Source organism: Balearica regulorum, chromosome 10 (genome assembly GCF_011004875.1).
Source record: "Balearica regulorum gibbericeps isolate bBalReg1 chromosome 10, bBalReg1.pri, whole genome shotgun sequence".
Classification (NCBI taxonomy): Eukaryota; Metazoa; Chordata; class Aves; order Gruiformes; family Gruidae; genus Balearica; species Balearica regulorum.
This window is the reverse complement of record NC_046193.1, coordinates 2,036,105-2,056,191: the sequence shown is the minus strand read 5'-3', so window position 1 is coordinate 2,056,191 and position 20,087 is coordinate 2,036,105. Positions and strand designations below refer to the sequence as shown.

At 38.1% G+C, this 20,087-nt stretch overlaps 1 protein-coding gene and 1 long non-coding RNA gene across 23 annotated transcripts in view; both read right to left on the bottom strand.

Moving 5' to 3' along the window:
* Window positions 1-1,394: 1,394 nt before the first annotated feature.
* Window positions 1,395-6,391, bottom strand: LOC142603244 (uncharacterized). Its single transcript, XR_012837135.1, has 2 exons — window positions 6,110-6,391; window positions 1,395-5,787 (listed from the first exon to the last, which is right to left on the bottom strand). It is a non-coding gene; the product is annotated as an uncharacterized LOC142603244 (long non-coding RNA).
* Window positions 6,392-10,465: 4,074 nt separating this feature from the next.
* The window catches only part of IQSEC1 (IQ motif and Sec7 domain ArfGEF 1), a 337,175-nt gene continuing 327,553 nt past the window's right edge, over window positions 10,466-20,087 (bottom strand). For 17 of the 22 annotated variants that reach the window (XM_075762678.1, XM_075762679.1, XM_075762680.1 and 14 more), the window contains 3 exons: window positions 19,795-19,971; window positions 12,758-12,807; window positions 10,466-11,419 (listed from right to left, as the gene is read on the bottom strand). In XM_075762678.1, coding sequence (XP_075618793.1) covers window positions 10,814-11,419; window positions 12,758-12,807; window positions 19,795-19,971 — 833 coding nt within the window. In that variant the 3' untranslated portion in view covers window positions 10,466-10,813. The remainder of the gene's footprint in view (window positions 11,420-12,757; window positions 12,808-19,794; window positions 19,972-20,087) is intronic. The other 5 variants (XM_075762694.1, XM_075762698.1, XM_075762696.1 and 2 more) reach the window with 1 other exon arrangement.

Below are 20,087 nucleotides of genomic sequence, written 5' to 3'. Positions count from 1 at the left end.
CTGCAAGCAGAGGAGGTATCTGTCAGAGCCCTGTGCACACTGACCAGGCTGACTGAAGCCAAAGGTATCACACAGGTATGTAACCTGTACGTCCGGGAGGAGGTGAGGAGTATTTCACTCACTGGTTGGTGAGTCAGCCAGTGTCGAGTCCAAACGTGCAGAACTCTGAGGAAACAAACCCATCTCGACCAGAAAGCTTTTTCTTCTCACAAACTCCTTGATCCCATGAATTGTAACTACTTGTTGGGGATAAGACGCAACTGCTGAGTGCTCTTTTTTGACACTCTCTTGAAGGGTGAGTTTTTGATGATCTGTACCAACTACTTGTCTTTGTATGAAAGACGGACACCCTATTTCTGAGAGAAAAGACAGCGGCCTTTGCTAGCCCTTTGATAAAGGCAATAGGTAGGAAAGGCTACCTGCAGGACCCTGCTCCTCCATAGGACCACAGTACTTTCAGCTTTGTGGTTACAGAAATACAGGAGCATACAGAATACTACCAAAACTGATCCTGAGCTTCTAATCTCCACATATTCAGTTCTGGTTAAAGTTGTCCAACTTCTTTCAGTTTTGAAAGGTGGAAAAGCAAGAGGTGATGTCTAGTCCTATCAGGAGTGGGGAACACTAAGATGGCTTCAGCACTTTGCCATCTTTGGGGTGGAGTGATAACATATTACTGCCTCTATAGGGTGCTTATATCTATAGCTGGTTGATGGTATGGATAGTAAAAAGCCTGCTCTGCTGCTCAGCCTCATGACAAATGGGGTTAACTGAGCAGAAGGCCTTCCCACGTGATGTCACTGAGATCCCACCCAGCACTGTAGTGACACGGTGGAGTGTTGAGGCGAGGGTCCTGCCCCGCCAGTGCCACATCCCAGTTTTGGGCAGAGCTGGTGGTAGCTAATGCACCCTCGGGGGGCAGGAGGAGAGGTGTGGGTCCAGTGACATCCTCCCTAGGCTACATACGCTCAGGACACAAGTGCCAAAAGCTGAGGCCACCCTCTACTGCGACAGGTCAGACTGGTTCTGGTCAGTACAAAAGGGGTTTATCCTTAAAGAAGGGATAAACAAAGAGCAGAGGAAAAGACTGCTTGAAGAAAATGATCCGAACAGTGAAAACAAGGCTAGGCAGTTGGGAAATAGCAGGAAAAAGATGCCTCATCAGGAAGTTCAAAAGAACTGGAACAGCAGCCATCCCACTCCACTGTGTGCATTCATTCACTAAGCCTGAGAATGGCACAGGCTAAAGAAATACTTAAGGTTTTTTTCCATATTTTTCCAATTGCAGAACAATTCAGAGTAGACGGACGATAGCATTTCCACAGCATGAAACTACAATCAGACTATCACTTGCACATAGAGAATCCTCTTTGTTTCTGCACTGACACAAATGGTATCACACCATTTATTTTGTTCCATACATGTAACTCCTCCTAATGTTGTACGTAACTACAGTTGAAAGCACTCTCCTGGCAGCTGCAGTTCTCTGCCAACTCTCCGTAACACTTAATTCCACCATTCTGACCTATAAACATCTCCAAACTGCATTGCACAGAACTGCACAATATGCTGCTAAAAAATTATCTTTTCTTGCCTTCTGCTTCAGCAACATGCCCAACGTTTTTCTTTCCCCACTTTTATTTACAAGTCATCTCTGCTGTTTCTGCCACTCAGCTATTCATCCACATGTTCATATCATTTCAGCTCCTTTGGACTTGGTAGACCACTCTTCACTACCTTCCCGGACCAGCTAATCCCTCAGCCCTCAGAGAGCTCTTCGTAACTCACATTTTGCGATCAACCGTGACTGCCACAGTGATACCCATTTCAGTCTATTCCACACGGAACTGCTTTCTTGAGAAGGAATTCATACGAAAGAGATACAGATCAGTAAATGAGTATCATGAAATTACCCTACAGTTTTCCTTTCCTTTTTTTCTCTATCATGTTTTTCAGTAGCTGCTTAAAAAGTGGTATTCAACAATCTAAACATCTGATAATATTTAGCTTCTTGAGACACGGATACCTTACTTACTGAAAAAGTGACACTGTAGGTCTAAATTACTTTATAAAAATATTCACCAATCTTTGCAGCACTTCCAGGAAAATACATACAATTCCTTCAGTAGCCCCTCCTCCCTTTAGTAATTGTTGTTTTCTCATTTTCAATCAGACAGACAGTAGGAAAGTTTTGCACTTGAAATTCATAATCGTCTTCCCCGTGGGCATGTGATGATGTGCTCATTGCATCATCTCCCCTGTCTCTGAATATTTAAAAAAAAGTTGGCTTACAAATTAAATCTTGGGAAAGGTGAGAGCAGGAACTGGTATTTCCACTTCTGCTCCTGGTTACATGCTGTGGAAGTAACATAACGTGTTGGAAACACAGTCACTGCATAAACAGACTCGTCCAAGCTAGCGTGCATCCAGAATTATTGTACTGTGGCTATCCTAAGAAGTACCTGAAAAAGAAACAGATGCACACTGTTAGTGAAAGGGATTCTTCACGATGTAAGGTGGCACTTAGAGACAAATCGTCAGTTAGCCCTGTCAGATTAGATTAAAAGGAAGCACTAAATTATCTTGGTTTTAAGTATTTTATTTTTCTGAAGTATTTTATTTCAAATAATAAAGTATTATACTTTTTTCTTTACAGCCAAATAAGCTTTAATTTTTCAAGAAAGAGAAAACAAGCCAAACATTGTACTGAAATCAAGTATAAGTCTTGCTCTGTGAAGGAGATAACCTAAACTCTCAGTCTAGGAAAGAAGCTGTTACTGCGGGATTCTGAACGAGCACATTTGTGGATAAAGAGCAGCAAGCCAGCCTGGACAGTGTAGGTTTTATATCACACAAAAATGACAGTGATAAGTGAGAGAACAAGGGTGGCTATAAAAAGACCTTGCAGTAACTGAATAAAGCACATCTGGGCAGTAATCATGAATACACACAGGAGATGGGTCAGAACCTCTTTGCCAAAATAAATTTTATTATACTCTATAATGTTGGAGAGCAAGGAAGGCGCTCCACGATGTCAGGAACATTTTATTAATATTTTTTTAGTCCAATAATTTGCTTCATCCCAGATGAGGCATCTGCTTCTCCCCTCTCATATATGGAAAGGGAAACAAATGACCCAAAATGGAAGTGCTTTTTCACCCCATTTTTCTTCAAGTTATTTCTAATCCACAGAGTCAGAGGAATTGTTCAGGCTGCCTCCCCTGGGATTCATTGCTAATATACAGACACCTTTTCACATGGAGCTACACTGGCAGTTTTCAAGTATGTTAGCAGGGTCATGAAATATTCCAATAGTCCAGAAACCTGAATGCTGCGGTAGCAGAAAAACATTATAGAGTAGAAACAAAGTTTCTTCCACCTTTAGGTATAAAATATACATGCAAACTATTTTGAAAAATTTACAAATTGCTATAGTAGAAGAGTTAGCGCATAATCAAAGACATTTTCAAAAATTGCTGAAATGCTGTGAAAATTGAGGGCTATAAAAACTCAGGATGCGTAAAGTCCAACTTAGAATACTCAGTACACATTTCTCATTGGGCCAGAAAACGCTACTTCTTGTGACTGCTCTTCAAAACTCCGGTTTTGAAGCACAACAGAAGTATCTCACACTATGGCTGTTGTGTGGGGTTGGGGTTTTTGTTTGGTTTTGTTTGTTGTTTTTTGTTGGGTTTTTTTTAATTACAGCGATTTTGGAGCTTGGGGTAAGCTGAGGCAGAAGCAGAGACACGGGATTGCCAGGAAGATGGAAAAGACAATATATAGGATGAATCATTAAATAAAAATGTTCTTCTCTGTTGCTGGAGATGGATATAAAGGAATATTAGCCATTAGTAAAATGAAAATAATCATCAGTCAAGAGCATACGGTGAGCTTATGGAAGAGGAAAATGCTGGCCATGCACAAAGGAAAGGCTGCACATACTCATTCCAGTTGGATCCAATGGGATGAAACTCCAGGTCTGAAAGTCAGATTGTTTCCTCATTAAAAAAATAATCATACTGGTAATGATTACATTAATTAATTTGCAGCTTTGGTTTGCCATGATACCATTGCTGAATAACAGCCTCCTAACCCAGAACACCTGCATAGTCTTTGCTTTTTCCATTTCCCTAGACAAAGAACTAAAGCCCATTTCTTTGACAAACACTTGTTAATGCATCGTTTTGTAGCAGAAATGAGAAGTTGTAGAGAGAAAGCATTTTTCACTACGCATGCATAACATTTCATTTGTGTAGGAATGAATTTACCCTATTAATCTTATTAAAGGCAGGTTATTTTTTCTTTGTTCATTACATATACCTGTTTAAATTGCTATGTCTAAATATGAAGACACAAATGAAAACTGTAGTTGTGTATGTCATTTTACAACGGAGCTGATAAATTGTATGCTTCTGTGATTTGTTTGAGCTGGCTGTTTCTTGTGAACCATGATGCTAATTTCACATCTCAGTTATTGCAAAAATGCTAAATAAAGGGGATTTTTTTCATAACATTTTATCCCTAAAAATACGCATTTATACATACAGTAAAAATAATAAATCTAACCAGTTGAAAAAAATTACCGTTTCAGGTCAGCATCACCCACAGAACTTTCACTTAAGTCTTATTTAGCTTAGGAAGTACTTCGAGCAAAGATCTTAATTTAAGCATTTCCTAACATTCATGATCAGCCTCATCCTGCAGATGATTTAGTTTTGCCAAGTAATACAGGATTTGGCTTTAATTCTCAAAATAATAGGAAACAAAAATAAAATCTACTAAAATATACACCTAAAATGAAGCATTTTTCCGTCATTTCTATCAAGTTAGCCGTATTATGTTCTCTTCTAGGAATTTTATATCACCAAAACATAGCAGCAAAAATCACTAAGAGGCTAGTGAGTAGGCTAAAAATCCAGTATGCTTCCTTTTGAAAAAGGTGTATATAATGCAGCTATAATACCAGTAAAGATTTATTATGGCATGTGACTGTAAGTACACTGCTCATCTTACACAAATACGTTTGTCAGTACCTAGGCAAGTTGAAATATGATTTATTACACAATCCCAACAGCATCATAATTCTGAGATCCTGTGGCGGTTGTTTGAATGACTGCCGGAAAAAAACCAACTAGAAGTTGGCTTCATGTTTCAAGCTCAATCTGAGATCCCAAGGGATAAAGAACAGTGTTCGGGACTCTGTGTGACCAGGGCCTGTGATACCGTGTAAGACGTCAAAAATAATTGGGGCTCCCAAATCTTCCCTGTGCACAGGCTGTAGCTGATGAATAAAACATCACACAACTATTATGTATACTCCAAATAAATATATGGTAAAATGCTACTACACCTGTTGGTATGAAACTCCTGAATGAAAATCAACCATTGAGGCCAACCAGGGGGAAAAAAAAGTTAAACTGAATTTGTAAGATTTTTAAGTCAACAAAAGCCTGACGAGACAGATAAAACATATCTTAGAAGTAAAAGGTATGAAGTTCTTTAGTTCATTCTCCTGTCATTTCAATATTACATTACTACAATATTACATTGCTGTATTTCAACCAAAAGAACACAGCAAATACTTGAAAAGTAACTCCCTCTTAAAAAGATGCTATCTAGAAGACCTTGAAGTAACTTGCTATTGCATGAAATACTGGAAGTATCTAGTGATAAATGTGTACTTACCTATAAAAAAAATCACTGATGAAGATGTACATCCTGAAATTACAGCCACTCAGAAACAGGTCATAGTCGACTATTCCCACGCAATAATTCAAGAATCTCCTAAAATTCATAGAAAAAACAAGCAAACACAAGATTTAGTTTAAACTGATAGCCAAGTATTCATTGTAACAGGCTTTACAGACACACTATAGCCTCCTTGACATCTAGGAAATGCAGAAAAACAAGAACGCAATCGAGCATGCCAGAGCTTATTATCGATAGTAATCAGTAATCACAGGAGTGTAACACCAAATATTGTGAAGGCCACGCGTGGCAAACATGCCTGCGTAGCGATCCTTCTGTGGTGTCAGTTAAGACACACAACAAATAAATCCAGGTACAGGTAGGAATGGGATAATAGTTACCCAGTTACATCACTTACTGAAGTATGCTGATGGGTCCCTGCCAGCGGGCGCACAGAAGCAATGAGTACTCTCAAAGCTCGATCCAAAGAGGGTAGGTTACACCTCGGAAATGCAGGGCCGATCCCTGGGAAGGACAAACTTAGAACACTTGTAAGTCAAGGGCAGTCGGTCAACTGAACATGAGCTGCCAAGGCGACGCGACAGCCAAACGGGATGAGCTGAACAGGACAGCTCGTGTTTAAGAAGATTCAAAATCTGGTTAGTGTCTTTCAACATCAGAATGTTTTGACAGAGAGTACACCAAATCCATGTCTGCAGATCTAGGTGTTGAATTTATTGCTCTCTATCGTACCTCGGAACCAAATCTATTTACAGCACCACCAAACAAATCACAACCTACTGAGAAGAGAACACAATCTCCACAGCACTGAGCACCATTTCCACCATCTTATCTTTAATTTAAGATGAAGACTGAAATCTTGGCCCCTTTGCAGTGAGTAGCAGAAATCCCATTGGCTCAGCAGGGCCAAGGTACCATGGGAAGGAATTTCCTTCATCTCAAGTCTGAGGAGTTGAAGTTCTTGGATAACACAAAATGAGAAACAAAGAGTTTTAAATGATTTATTTGATTTCTCCACATGATCACAGTTATAGTTTTACATCAATAGGGTCTGTTACTACTTACAAACAGAATGCATATTAAAATGAAAGCACTCCTTTCTTCCCCATAGTTACAAAAGGGGTCTCGAGCCTCCCCAGAACAGAAGCTTCTTGTAAGCATAATGTTTTTTGAAGTCTTTAACAGTCTGCATTCAAGACCTAATTCTAACAGTTTCAATACAACTCAAAGTTGATTTAAGTTCCTAGCAGGAGACAGGCAACCTCAAAGTGACTGCAGACTTATAGTAATACTAATTTACACACTATGTACAATTTAGAGAATTATCTATTCCCCCTACTGGTCCCGTTTTCACCACCCCCTTTTCTCTTTTCCAAATTTAATCTTGTTATTGGTTCCACTTTTCTTTTAAATATATACACAATAATCCATTTTGCAGGCAAGAAGTGCGATGGTATTTTACAACGGAACAGCAAAATGCATGCTTAACTGCAGAAAACACACAGCTTCATATGGAACAGCAAGTCAACATCTAGAGATTCATTGTTTAAATATCTGCTGACTGTCTTTCAGCTCATTTTATCAAGAAACAAGAGGCTTCTGCTGCATGCAGTACATGATGGGAAAATCATTCTACACTGTATGTTAGACTTGGTTTTTTTTAGCAATACAAGACGCACATTATATTAGGATGAACTTTGTTTTTTGTTTTTACATTGTTTTACATTTCATTCTTAACTTAAAAAAATAAAAACCCCAAATATATATTTGATTGTTGTCCCAGAAAAGATTTTTGTTGCCACACCTTCATTCTTTACGTTTCCCTTCCATTTTTTCAAATCAGCATTACTACTTTGCCACATCATTTATGGGAAAAGAGAAACACGGTCACTCTATGCAGTTCTGTACCAGTTTTTAATTGGCAATGGCATTTGAGAAAAACCCCCTCTCAATTCTACTCCTGCCTGCAGGCTGAAAAAATTAACGTTCTTAACCACACGCAGTGTTAAAGTACTATCGGTTTCCTATTCTAGGCATGATCCACACTGCTCTAAGCAACTGTTAATCTAGGACAGAGTCAGAGAGGTTATACTACAGCCCTAAACAAGCAGCAAAGTTCTTAAGACTTATGCTGACACCAAGACACAGTTATTTGTTTAAAGTACATACAAACACACAGTCTAAATAAAGTGATAGAAGAAAAAAAATCAAGTCCACTGTTTCTCCTCATTGACAACTTGAAATAATAGAGTTTACAAATACTGTGCTCTTACATGACCGGTTTTGGTTTTTGAACTAGCCTCAAAATGACCTGTGGTTTTACACATGCAACTTAATGCACCCCGAGGGTAGGCACAAACTCTTTCCCCACAGTACATGAAATCACGTGTAAATGGGTTTTTTTGCATGCACGTTTGTGACATCTGAATATTTAATTCATTGCACATGGAAAATCAGTGGTCAAGCATTAAAGTGGGGCTTGCTGTGTCAGTTTAGAATATTTATATGTAACTCTAATTTAAATGAATGAAAGGGATTTTAAAACATAAAGCAGATCCAGGAGATTTACCATCTTCATTGTTAATTAACACAGCTGGAGTCAGATTTTCCTCTCCACTGCTACCACACATTCTGCATTTATTCCATACACAGGCAATTCTACTCACATTGTAACTCTGCATCTGAAACAAGTACAGACTCCATCACCCAGTGAAGAGGAGCATTCTTACCTCTGTTTTAATTAAAAGATGCAGTTTCTGAAAGATGTTTGTACCTGAATGGTTCTTTATCTTTTCTGGAACAACCTATAAATTACAGTTAGACTCTACTATTGGTACAGATGTATGAAGAAAAGTCTACATATTGAAATATGTTATCACTTTACTTCAACTAATATCAACAGTAACACTGATATATTTTGCAAATATACAATATGTAGAGTGTAGCCTCACACTAATAACATTAGATGACATGCAGACAGTTCTACTTTCCCTTATAAGAACAGTATATATTTTTTTAAACTGCAAGGAACAGAGCCTCAGGGGACCCGTATGAGCCGCAGAATTTAGAATAGTATGAGTGATACTTAAAAATAATAATGCAATTACTCCTTTTCTTTCCATGAAGATAATTTAGAGGAGAAGGAGCAGAAGGGGAAAACATCTTGCACATGTGTGAAACAAACGTGGACAGCTCTAAACAAAAGGCTAAACTCTAGATTGCTGTATTTGCTCTCTGTGGAGGTTAACAAAGTGCTCAGTTTGCAGTTTTGCTGGTATTGTGGTATCAATGGTATGAAAGGGAAAAAATTACTCAACCTCTCCCCACTCCCCCCCCCCAAATATTAGAGATGCCATGAGCAAGCCAATATGAAAAGTCACTCTCTTGTTCTCATGTCCTCATTATTCCTGACAACTTTATTACTGTTAAATAGAAAATCGATTGGTTGTTATATAATTACTTTTACCCATCTCATACTGGAACTTTTTGCTCATCCTCTTCAAGGTTTGCTTTTAGGCTGGTACAGTTTTGCAGTTGTGATTCCTTTGTCTCTACTGTTTAGGTGTAAAGTCCTTGCAGTGGCTCAAAATGCTGAAACTATAAAGTAGGCGCCATGTATAACTTTGTACAGGATTTTGGGATAAAAATTGTATATAAATTTGCAAATGGTTTGATTACAACACATAAGCAACAACAGCACAGCCTGTTTTTATGTGATGTCTTGCAACTAACTGGACTATGAAAGTGAGGGTTTGAGCATAAACTCAGCCTGCTGAGTGCTGGGTACTTTCAAACTAACAAATGTGATGAGTAAAAACGGTGAAGCCACTTTGTTGCTAGCACATGGCTACATGGAATTACATTTTTTTTTAATATATATATATATATATATAAAAAACCCTATACTAAATTCTAAAACAAACCTTCAAGTTTTAGAGCACTTCCACCTGGAAACACTCTGACTAGAATTCAGCTTCACTGGGGGGGAAAAATGAGAAATTATGGTAAACAGGAAACAAAGTAGCTGAGAAAGATGGAAGTTTGCCATTTTCATGTTGGAGATGAATGTTTTTGCAGTGTGTACATGCACCTGTCGTAACTCTTCACGGGTGTTCCTTAAGTCATATGCGTACAAAAGAAATGTGGATCATGTAAATTCACAGTTATCACAGCCTTTAAAGTGTCTAAGAATGTGTGTGACCAATGCTTGAAGGTGACCACTGGGAAATGCTCACCCTACGTTGCTACGGTATAATTACTGCATCTTAACGAGTTTGCTTACCTGAAATAGCAGAGCAGTTATAATACTGATTACGTATGATATTATCATGTTAATAAAATAAGGATTTATACAAAGCAGTATTTGACTACAACGTTTAAATGCTATGTTACTTGGCACATTTAGTAATGATTGCTTAGAAATCTTAGCAAGTCCAGAGGACTCTTAATGAAAATACTGAAATGTCTGAAATTTGTTTCTAACGTTTCATGTTTTTGGTCTACTCTTTCATATGCTATTCATCTATTATACTGTCCTATCAAGTAAGTGGAATTCCTTGTAAGGTCTATATTGCTAGTTTTGTGGACTGAAAAAATTTCTTTCCAAGCACAAATGTTAACTATACAGTATATATATATTTATATGTATATATTTATATTATATAAAGTTTACTTACGTACTTTCATCAACCATATTAGGTCTACTTATTTTTTTTGCCCATTGACAATAAAAGAGCAAGAATGCAACACTTGGTTCTGTATCACTTTTTTCCTTTTTTCATAGACTACGTTTTTATTACGCATGTAAAATTGTCAAGGGATTTGGTGTAAAAGGTAGCTTTACTCATGTTCAGCAAGCAGCATGTTTTCAAGGCAGTTTGGAAATAAGAACTAACCAGATGGTAAGCGTCTGTCGAGTAGATAAGTAAAACCAGTATCGATTGCGCTAACTTGAATTATTTTATTTAATAACAGCAAGCCTTTAAGCTCACACAACTCAATTGAATCGTCTAGGTAAAAACTGACAGTATTTTTTGTTGCTTCCTGTAAGTGCCTTTGTAACTTTGTTTAAAACTATAGTTATTAGGAGGGCCGACACGTTCTACACTATTGTGCTGATGCCACTGTGCTTGGGCTTAGTGCTGGCTGAAGTGGAGGGAGGTGGTGGCGGTCCGTGGTGATGCTGAGAGTGCGGGGGATGAGAAGAGTGCCCGGGGTGCGGGGGGGGCAGCGGCGGATGAGGAGAGTGGGTGTGCTGCGCGTGGGGGTGCTGCATGTAAGAAGTGTGCTGGGAGTGCGCCGCGTGCTGGGAATGGGGCACGTGTTGGTGATACTGGTGCGGGTGCTGGATGTGCTGGGGAGGGTGATAGTGGTGGTGGTGGTGGTAGGGCGGTGGGTTCTGCTGCATGTGACAGTACTGGGAATGGTGGGAGTGCACTTGTGCCTGCGTCTGCCCCTCAGCTGGCCCTGCATGATGCATGGCGGAAGGATGCTGTGAGTGTTGCTGATGCGGGACTGCTGGAGGGTGCGGAGGTTGCTGTGATGAGCCAGATGGTGGATGGCCTTGGGAAGGTGGCTTTCCCCTTTTACTACCAAATAAGGAACCTAGGAGTGAGGAGGAGTTAGGCATAGTCTGGTGAGGGCGAGATGGACACTCTCGGGTTGATGTAGCTCTTCGGCGCATGTGAGGACTGCTAATGATGGACCCCTAAAAAGAAATTAATAGAAATAAAAATTAAAAAAAATCTTAAAATGTTTAAAAGAAAAAGTTCACACTGACCCACAAACTCCTCCTTCAGTGTTCACATGGGTGGACTATCTTAAGAGTTCTAGGAAAAAATTTATTTCCACCTTCTCTAAGTTGCCAGTGAGGCATTCACGCCCCTCTTGGGGTATTTTAAGCATCAAATGTTTTTCTCTTGGTACTTTAATATAGAAAGCTATGACTTTAAATAAGAAAAATGTCACGGAAGATAACATGACAAGACCTAGGAGTGTGTTCTTAAAGGAAAAATACATTTTAAAATACTGCAAAAAATACCATCCTTGCTTTTTTTACAACAAAAATAAAACTACATTAAATTCAACCTAAATAGTTAAACACACAGCAGCAAATATTACAGTTACAATTCAGATTTCAAAACAGTATTTTAAACTTTTCTTTTTTTAATAGTAGTTTTCCACTACTGTATGCTACAGTGCTGCTTCTCAAGCCTACCTTGGAATTATGTGTTAAATGGAACCATACCATTTTGGCCACTAAGATATCTATGTGATTGTGTTCTTCTGACCTGTGGTCCAACGTTCTCTATTATTTAGGCTGGAATGGTGTATTTAGTTTCTGGAAGTTTGGGGTTTGTATTTTTTAGAAAGCGTTATGGGACACAACAGTACTTAGGCAAAGTGTGCTAGATTTAAACTGCAATCTACCTACAGCAAACACCAAAAAAAAAAAAAAAAAAGGAAAAAAAGAAGAAAAAATCTGCAAGCTGAATTCAGAGACATGAACAGTATATATAAATGGTTTGAAGATGAATGAAATCTCATGAAATCCACATTGAATTCACCTATCTTAATAATTTTTTTCCTCCCATGCCCTATCTGTGCAATTCCATGGTGTCATGACTGCATACATTTAGCAATTTAACTCGAAAATAAGCAATGGGAATGGTTAAGCATGACAGTCAATAGTTGTAGCTAAATATCAAACAGCAAGAACAGTGTACTTTGTGACAAAGAGCAAGTGGGCTTTTAAGCTGGGACCAGACTGAAATGGTGGTAAAAGGACACATCATATTCACTTAACCATGCTTGCAGGAACACAGGGAACAAGGTTAGCTCAAACCAAAAATGGCATCGGTCTAAAACAAGCTGTCAGTGCTTTTTAAGCTGGAAGAATACGGAGTGAGTAGCCTAGGCATGCATTTTATTTGAGGCAGGCAGGTTATATGTTAGAAGAAAAAAGAGCAAAAAAATATGTATATAAAAGAAAGGTTTGAAATGCACATCATCACATCCAGCTAGACATCCGTAACTTCCTACTTACTTCCATATTGCTGTCTAGCGATCCTGCACTGCTGCGTCGCCCACGCTTGCCTGCCCAGGACATGCAACACCATAGATTAGAGACTGAGACAAGACCCGGGTGAAAAACAGCTGCTTTCCCTCAATCGCTAGAGGAGTCTCTAAATGCAACTAGAGGGGCTGCAGGGGGGTTAACATCGCACTGGACTGGTACAGCAGCTACTAAGGCAGAAACTTAGATTTTTTTTTAAAATTTTTTTTTAAAGCCATTAGTTGTATTAAGTTTCTGTACCTGACTAATTTTTAAGAGGTATTGTTGTTGTGAATCAACTGTCATTAGCGGGGTGTGATTTTTTTTAAATTTGTACAACTCTTAAAATACACGTGTTTTAGCATCTGTATTTAGTAGTATGGTTATGATGTTGACCAGCAACAATTTTAAATTGTTCAATTTCCTGGAATCTTATCCTCTATGAAATTTCTTTCTTTAAAGACTGGTAGCATTAATATATACTTGTGGGGTATTAATTTAAATACAAAATTTAATATCGGCATATTCTGAACTTCATTGTGGGGGACTGGTGAGGGGCGTCGGTTTCATCATTTCATTTTCAGCTTTGAACCTCAGTGGATTTCATATAATCTTCTTTCATGAGGTTTTAAAAAAACTAAACTTAATTTTTGATGAAGAAATCTGGAATCTGTCTTGACATTATGGCTAGATTTTGTTTGTTTAGCTGTGCAGTGCTTTATCTTTAAGTATGATGGATTGGTTCTCCAACATTCTTGAATTGCCAAAGACATTTGCCTAAAACTACACATGAAACACCAGCCTGTTTGCCTAAAGAGCCAGAATACCTCAGTGGCTATAAATACAGGACACAGGATCCCAGATTTTCTCTCTCATTTCACAGGAGAGAAAATAGCATATGGCTGCAGTGGAAATAGATATTTTTGAAAATACAGCTTGTTAGGCATTGCTTTGCCACATTTCAAAATACTTTACTGGCAGGGTGTACAAACAAAGCTAACCTTCGAAGAGTGGTCAGGTTCCCAAAGCTTCTCTAAAATCTGCATGTTTGTAGAAACCTAATTTTTCTCAATGCTTTCTCCTTGCTTTCCTGCGAGGCCAAATGTAAGAACTTCGGGACTGGCTTTAAGTGGGACACAACAGTGACTCCTGGGAGGTTCACCCTTACTTCTCGACATACCCTCTCACAGACCAATTTAGACTTCCCATAAGTGTTATAAGAAGATCAGTATGATCTAAAATTACCACCTATTGGATCCACAGGCTTAACTTTGACCTGGTTGGTCAGGGGATGCCGCCCTGCAACACAAGTTTCTCTGAAGAGTGAGTTTCTCTTAGACTACTGTAACCTTTCCCCCCCTCTCCCACTGTCATCAAGAGTTACTCCCCAGTACAAACTCCTCTACACTGAAATTAAATCAAGGGGAAGGTGCTTGTGGTCAAGGTGTTTTGTTAGACTTGTTAAAATTTGTTGGAATTTTGAACAATTCCCCTAGGCAGGCTCTTTGACAAAAGCTTGGCGGTTCATCTCTTGCTGCAGTTTTAGTCTCATCAAAACCCTAACTGTGCTATCTTACGAACCCCCTGAGAAAAACTGGTTTTGATAATCCCTTATTTTTACTTCTAGTCAGGCTTTGATAATTTTCTGCTCTGCTAACGGGATTAGTACTGATTAACACTCAAATCACTCTTACTTGCTGATACAAAACCAGAGAAGGATAGCCATCTCTTAACTTAGTAGTCAATATTGCAAGTAAGACTGACAGATGCCACAAGTCATTAAATGTGGCCAAAAATGAAGGAAAATCTAATGCCTTTTGCATATGGCAGGCCTCAAAGTCTCTAATAAAATAACCACGAACACAGTATATACACAGTATATATGGACAGAGACAGATGGATTTTTGCTTAGAATAAGTTCAGGGCAAAGTAGTACTAGCAAAGCCAAGAACAAACAGAAAATCCTACTTGATATGCCTGTAATTTCCCTCAGATAGGTACTATCACTATAAAGAGCGCTTTGTTTTGTTTCTTTAAAACAAATTGAACCCAATTCTGTATTGACCTACAGTGTGATATGAAAGCTATTAAGTAAATCCTCTAGAGCATTCCCCCTGCCAATGCGTGTTTATACAAGCCTGTTCTGTGGTCTTTGAGATGGCATCCCATCTCAAAAATGTTTCCCTAGAGCTGCAGCGTTCAAATGCATTTTGAGAAAACGGTGACTCTTGACTAGAATTGTATGTCAGCATAACTCTGTGCTCACTTAATAATTAACAGCTATGATACAAAACAAGGTGGTATTTATCAAATCTGAAGACTGGTTTTGCTTAATATATTCTGATCTACTTGACATTTTTAAGGATGTTATTTAGAGTGGGTTTTAATTTATACTTACAAACCTAATTTCAGTTAATTCAATATTTTCTGATTGATCCAACAATTCACTGATGTTAGATGTGAATATTCTTTGTAAGAACTATCTTTAACTTACATATGTATATGTCCCATATATGTATATGCATTATATGGGACTAGGAATATTTCAAATTCATAGAGGACATATTAAGTGATGAAAATATTTTTACAAACGGAAGTATTCCAAAAGAAAATTCAGAGTTTCAATAATAAAAATCCATTCTACCTTGCAGAAATTGATCTCTCAGATGTGCAGATCATTACAGTAAATGGAAATATCTCTCACCACTACCCTGTATTTCTTGAGACTGTTCTATGCCAGTGAGATACACTGATATCTAAACAATGTACTATGACCTGGCTTTGTATGTCTTGGGAAAAACATTTGGAAAAAAGTTCTAAATTAAGGTTTTGGTAAAGCAAATGAATATAGCAGCTCTTATAATAATGAGTCCGTTATACTAGCCTCCAAAGGCTGTGAAATTGATATTCCCAGCAGCAGCAGAATCTGTAACCATCCAGGTACGGAGCTTATAGGTACTAGCCAACCTGGCTTGCTCAAAATTACCTAAACTATATGTGCTAATCGTTAATTTAGAAAGATCACTTTCCAGGGTGAAAAGACTCTTTCTAACCTTCATAGTTTCACCTTGTTTTCTGGGTGAAACAGGTACGGTCTTAAAGATCACAAACCAATTGTGAAAATAGGTTCTGGGCATCTTCAAACAGATCATTCTCAACATACTGGTTAAGCCGCAGGTGACGAGAAAGCAGCATAACCACACCTCGCCTTGCTGAACTCCTCCTTCACTGGAAAAGCACAGGAGGAAATAACCTAGTGACCCTGCCTGCATCAGGTGAGGGGGCAGCCAAGGGCTCCCATCACAGAGCGATTCAACAGGGAAAGGGATGTTGGAATTGCATGAACTCAGCCTCTTTTTAAGGGGATTACAATGCTGAGAAGTTCCACAATCTTTTCCATTACATTTTGGGATACAGGAAATTTTAAAAAAAAACATGAAGAAATTGTTAAAAAAAAGTAGCTTTTTTTGGAAGGTAGAAAGAAACATTTAAGAAGTTAAAGGTTGATGACTGAGATTATATGCAATATACAAAAAGAATTATTTTAATTCTGGAATTACTTATGGTTTTAGTTTGGGTTTGGTATTTTTTTAGGTAGTCTCCACTTAAAGATTGTTTTGAGATAGCTCAGGAGATTATGAGACAAGCACAACTTTTATTAATAGTAACCATTATATCATCCTGCACTCCTTTGCAGATTCCAATATTACATGCGCATGCCAGTTGCATATTACTGAGGCAAACCATACAATTACAATTTTTAAACCACTCCAGTGAGTAAATATTACTCCCCCCCCTTACAGGTTAGGGATGGGGGGGGAATAACTTGATTTCCACAGGTGCTCACCACTGTAAACTCAATGTGAAAGCACCGGGTCCTCCAGGAACTCAGTCACTGGAATTCAGATTGATTAGCCTAAAATCAGTCAAGAAACCTGAGAGATACAGAATCAGAAGCACAACCAGTCTAATCCTCCGTGCTCTGCTCTAGCGACCAAATCATTCTTCCCATGTACCAGTGGCCACGATGGGACTTCACTCCTTTCACATTTTCTGTAAACCTACTTATCAGGTAATGGTACATGGAGTAAGTCATGAAACATCCAAAATTCTAACAGAACCCACAAAACTCAGTTTTAACTGCATTAAAATTTGTCTGTCTTCTAGCATTTTTATGTAAATTAAGAATTCCTAAGTCTGGGACAAATAAATTCAGTTCTTCCTTGACTATAGCTCAAGAATGTGCAATAAAAACTATGTATTTTTCTTTGCAGAAAAATCAGGCACTAAATACTTTTGACAATTCACATCTTGGAACAGTTGGTCACCACATTCTGCTTTTTATTCCATGGAAGGAACTGTCAATCCATGATGAACAATACTATCTGTAAAATCAAGAGACCCTCATGCACATCCTTTTTTTGCAATTACGATTTAAGCTATCGTGGCAAATGCATGGAAGAACAACCATCAGGAAACGATTTCTGATGTGGTTTCCTGACAAGAAAATCTTGCCTTTCCTTATGGTTTACAGTTTAGGAGTCAGAATCATTCAGGGTATCAACATTCATTAGATGTAAGAAGCTTATGAATAATTACTCTTTTCCACGACAGAAATTTAAAGTCACTTTCCACAGCCACCATTTACTACTGTGATACCTGTAACGGACTGTTTTCTTGAATAGTTTTGCCATATACCTGTGCAAACAAAATGCTGTTCGATCAGATTTCCCCTTCATTGAATAAATATTTTAAAATTTTCAATTTGTTTTTGCAACGTTCATTGGACAATTATCTGCCTTATTGCGTAAGTATGCACTAGGCAATTTCCTCATGTTTATTAGATTCAGTTCTGTTTAAATGTAGAAAGGAACGCTCTAAAAATCCACTTTCACCATGCCTTTTCCTGCAGAAGACACACACCCACACACAGTCCACTACTCCTGTTCCTCCTCCTTTTTGATCCTGTGTTTCATCCACAAAAAGAAGAATTGAGGCAACCTAACTCAATCCTCTTTTACAGAAGCAATTTAGCATGGTATAATCCTGGGACACCAGTATCTTGCTAACTGAAAGAGATTTCTTTGGTTTTCTATTGATCATCTGTCCCATATTAAAACAAAATCAGCCTCACATGCAAGCTATTCGCTGAGAAAAGGCAGAAAAGACATGTATAATCTCATTAAAATGACACCAAATAACAAAGCAAATAACAGGTATGTAATTTCTCAAGTCAGTTGCACTGCACAAGACCAAACAGAAACTCTCCATAATTCTCAACTCGTTAAAATTAAGTTTAGTTGGGTTTAACAAACTCATTGATAAACCCTGCAGTCTGTGAGTGATTTCTACTTTTTATTATGGAAAAAAGTTATTTTCAGTAATAGGCATGCCAATTGCAGGCATGCCCTGTTGAAATGTGAAATGTTTTCATGATTACAAATACTCATTTATTGCATAAAACCCAAAACAGGAATTTAAATACATGGCAATGTTTGAAAGACAGGGATGAAAAATTCCTATGGGATGAAAAAAATTAATCAGAAATCACACTTGTGGGTACAGATACCCACTGAACTCACATATTCAACAATATGGTAGTTCTCCTTCTCATGAAATAAAAATAAAACAACAAAAAAGGATGATGGAAGTATCCTCAAATCTGAGATCTAATAGTGGTGAAGACTAGTGGCTTGATCTAAAATCCTTTGAAGCCAATCAAGCACCAATATTCAACTTCAGCCTGATTTTGGATCAAGGCCCTAGGTCTTTTTAATGAAGCAAACGGACATATGAGTATGAGAGCCTACACAGAGAATAAAATAATTGAAAGAGCTCACTCTCTACATATTTGTATGCACATACATATAGCATATAAGGGCTATAATTTCAGTTTACAATTTTATTTACTGCAGTATAGCTAAAAACTCTTCTTTAGTTAAAAAAGAAAGAAGTAGTGTCTACTACTAAAGATATACATAATATTGAAATTATGACTATACTGTAAATCATCACTGCAATTTAAAAAAAAAACAAATCAGAGCATGTAACACAGACTATAAACTAAAAAAAAAATAATTTAAAAAAATATAGTTGCCACTGTCCCCAGAAGTACTTTCTGAATAGTGGGCATGGTGTTCAGATACAACTTCCTGTAAATGACAGGAATCACGTTTAACACCAAAAGACAAGGTTACTACCTATTGTAGCCTGTATTACATGGGTATGCCAGTTGTGTATTACCAAGGCAAACCACAAAATAAAAACATACCAAACTTCCCCTGGCTTTTCTTTGGCCAAAAAATCACACCACCACTCCTTTCCAGTCTTTAGCTATATTAGTCAGTTAATAAATCTTAAGACACATCAGCGGTTTTGTGGGATATCTGTATTCTTGTCCCCTAGGGCTTCCTTTATTATATCGGCAATAGTATTTCACAACAACCTCTTTTGCAAGAATTGGGAACTACATCTTGAGTTACAAAAGAATAAAAGAGCATCAGGGACACACTGTATCTGAATTACATAGCTCTACGCAGAATTTAGTAGGGCTTCACTCAATTTCATTCATCAATGTGGTAACACAGGTACACTTGAGCACAAAATACACAGAAAGCGGTCATTACACAGAGACCAGTTTCTTTCCTTTTCTTTCTAAACCTATTGTATGAAGGGGAAGAAGCAAAGGGGAAGAAAAAAAGAAAGGAAAACTAAGTGGGTTACTCCTAGCACAAGTTAACCAGTTTTTTAATAAAACACTTACAATTTTTCCTCTGTCTTCGTTCTCCTTTAAAAGTACATATAGCAATCTACAACAGTTTAAATGCTCTCAAATAGTGGTTGCTTAATAAAACAAGGGTAAAAAACAAACAGAAATTAAACACGAACTATGAAAGAGGAGCTATTTAAAATGTTTGAGGTTTCAGGATTACTAATTCTGAAAGCCCACTGCGAGCTGGGCTTTAAATGCATCATTCACGCATCTTTGCATGCACTAGTCAGAGCCAGGAAATAAAGGCAGTGCTTACCTGCTTCAGACAGGTCTCTGAGGGAGCTGCTCAGCGCACTCCTCTTCAGCCCCTCCCCAGTAGCATAGCTGTCATCCAGGCAAGCTCTGTTCAGCGTCCCGTTGCCAGAATCTTTTTTCAGGCTGGAGCATTGAGACATGCTTGGACGCACCACACCCTTCTGTTTTTCTAGCTCAGCTGAAACAAAGAGAATCATTTTGCAATTCATATTTATTGACTATAACAGAGGACATGGTAACATCACAATTTCTGTATGCGATCACATATTACTGTGAATAATAGATATGAGTTCA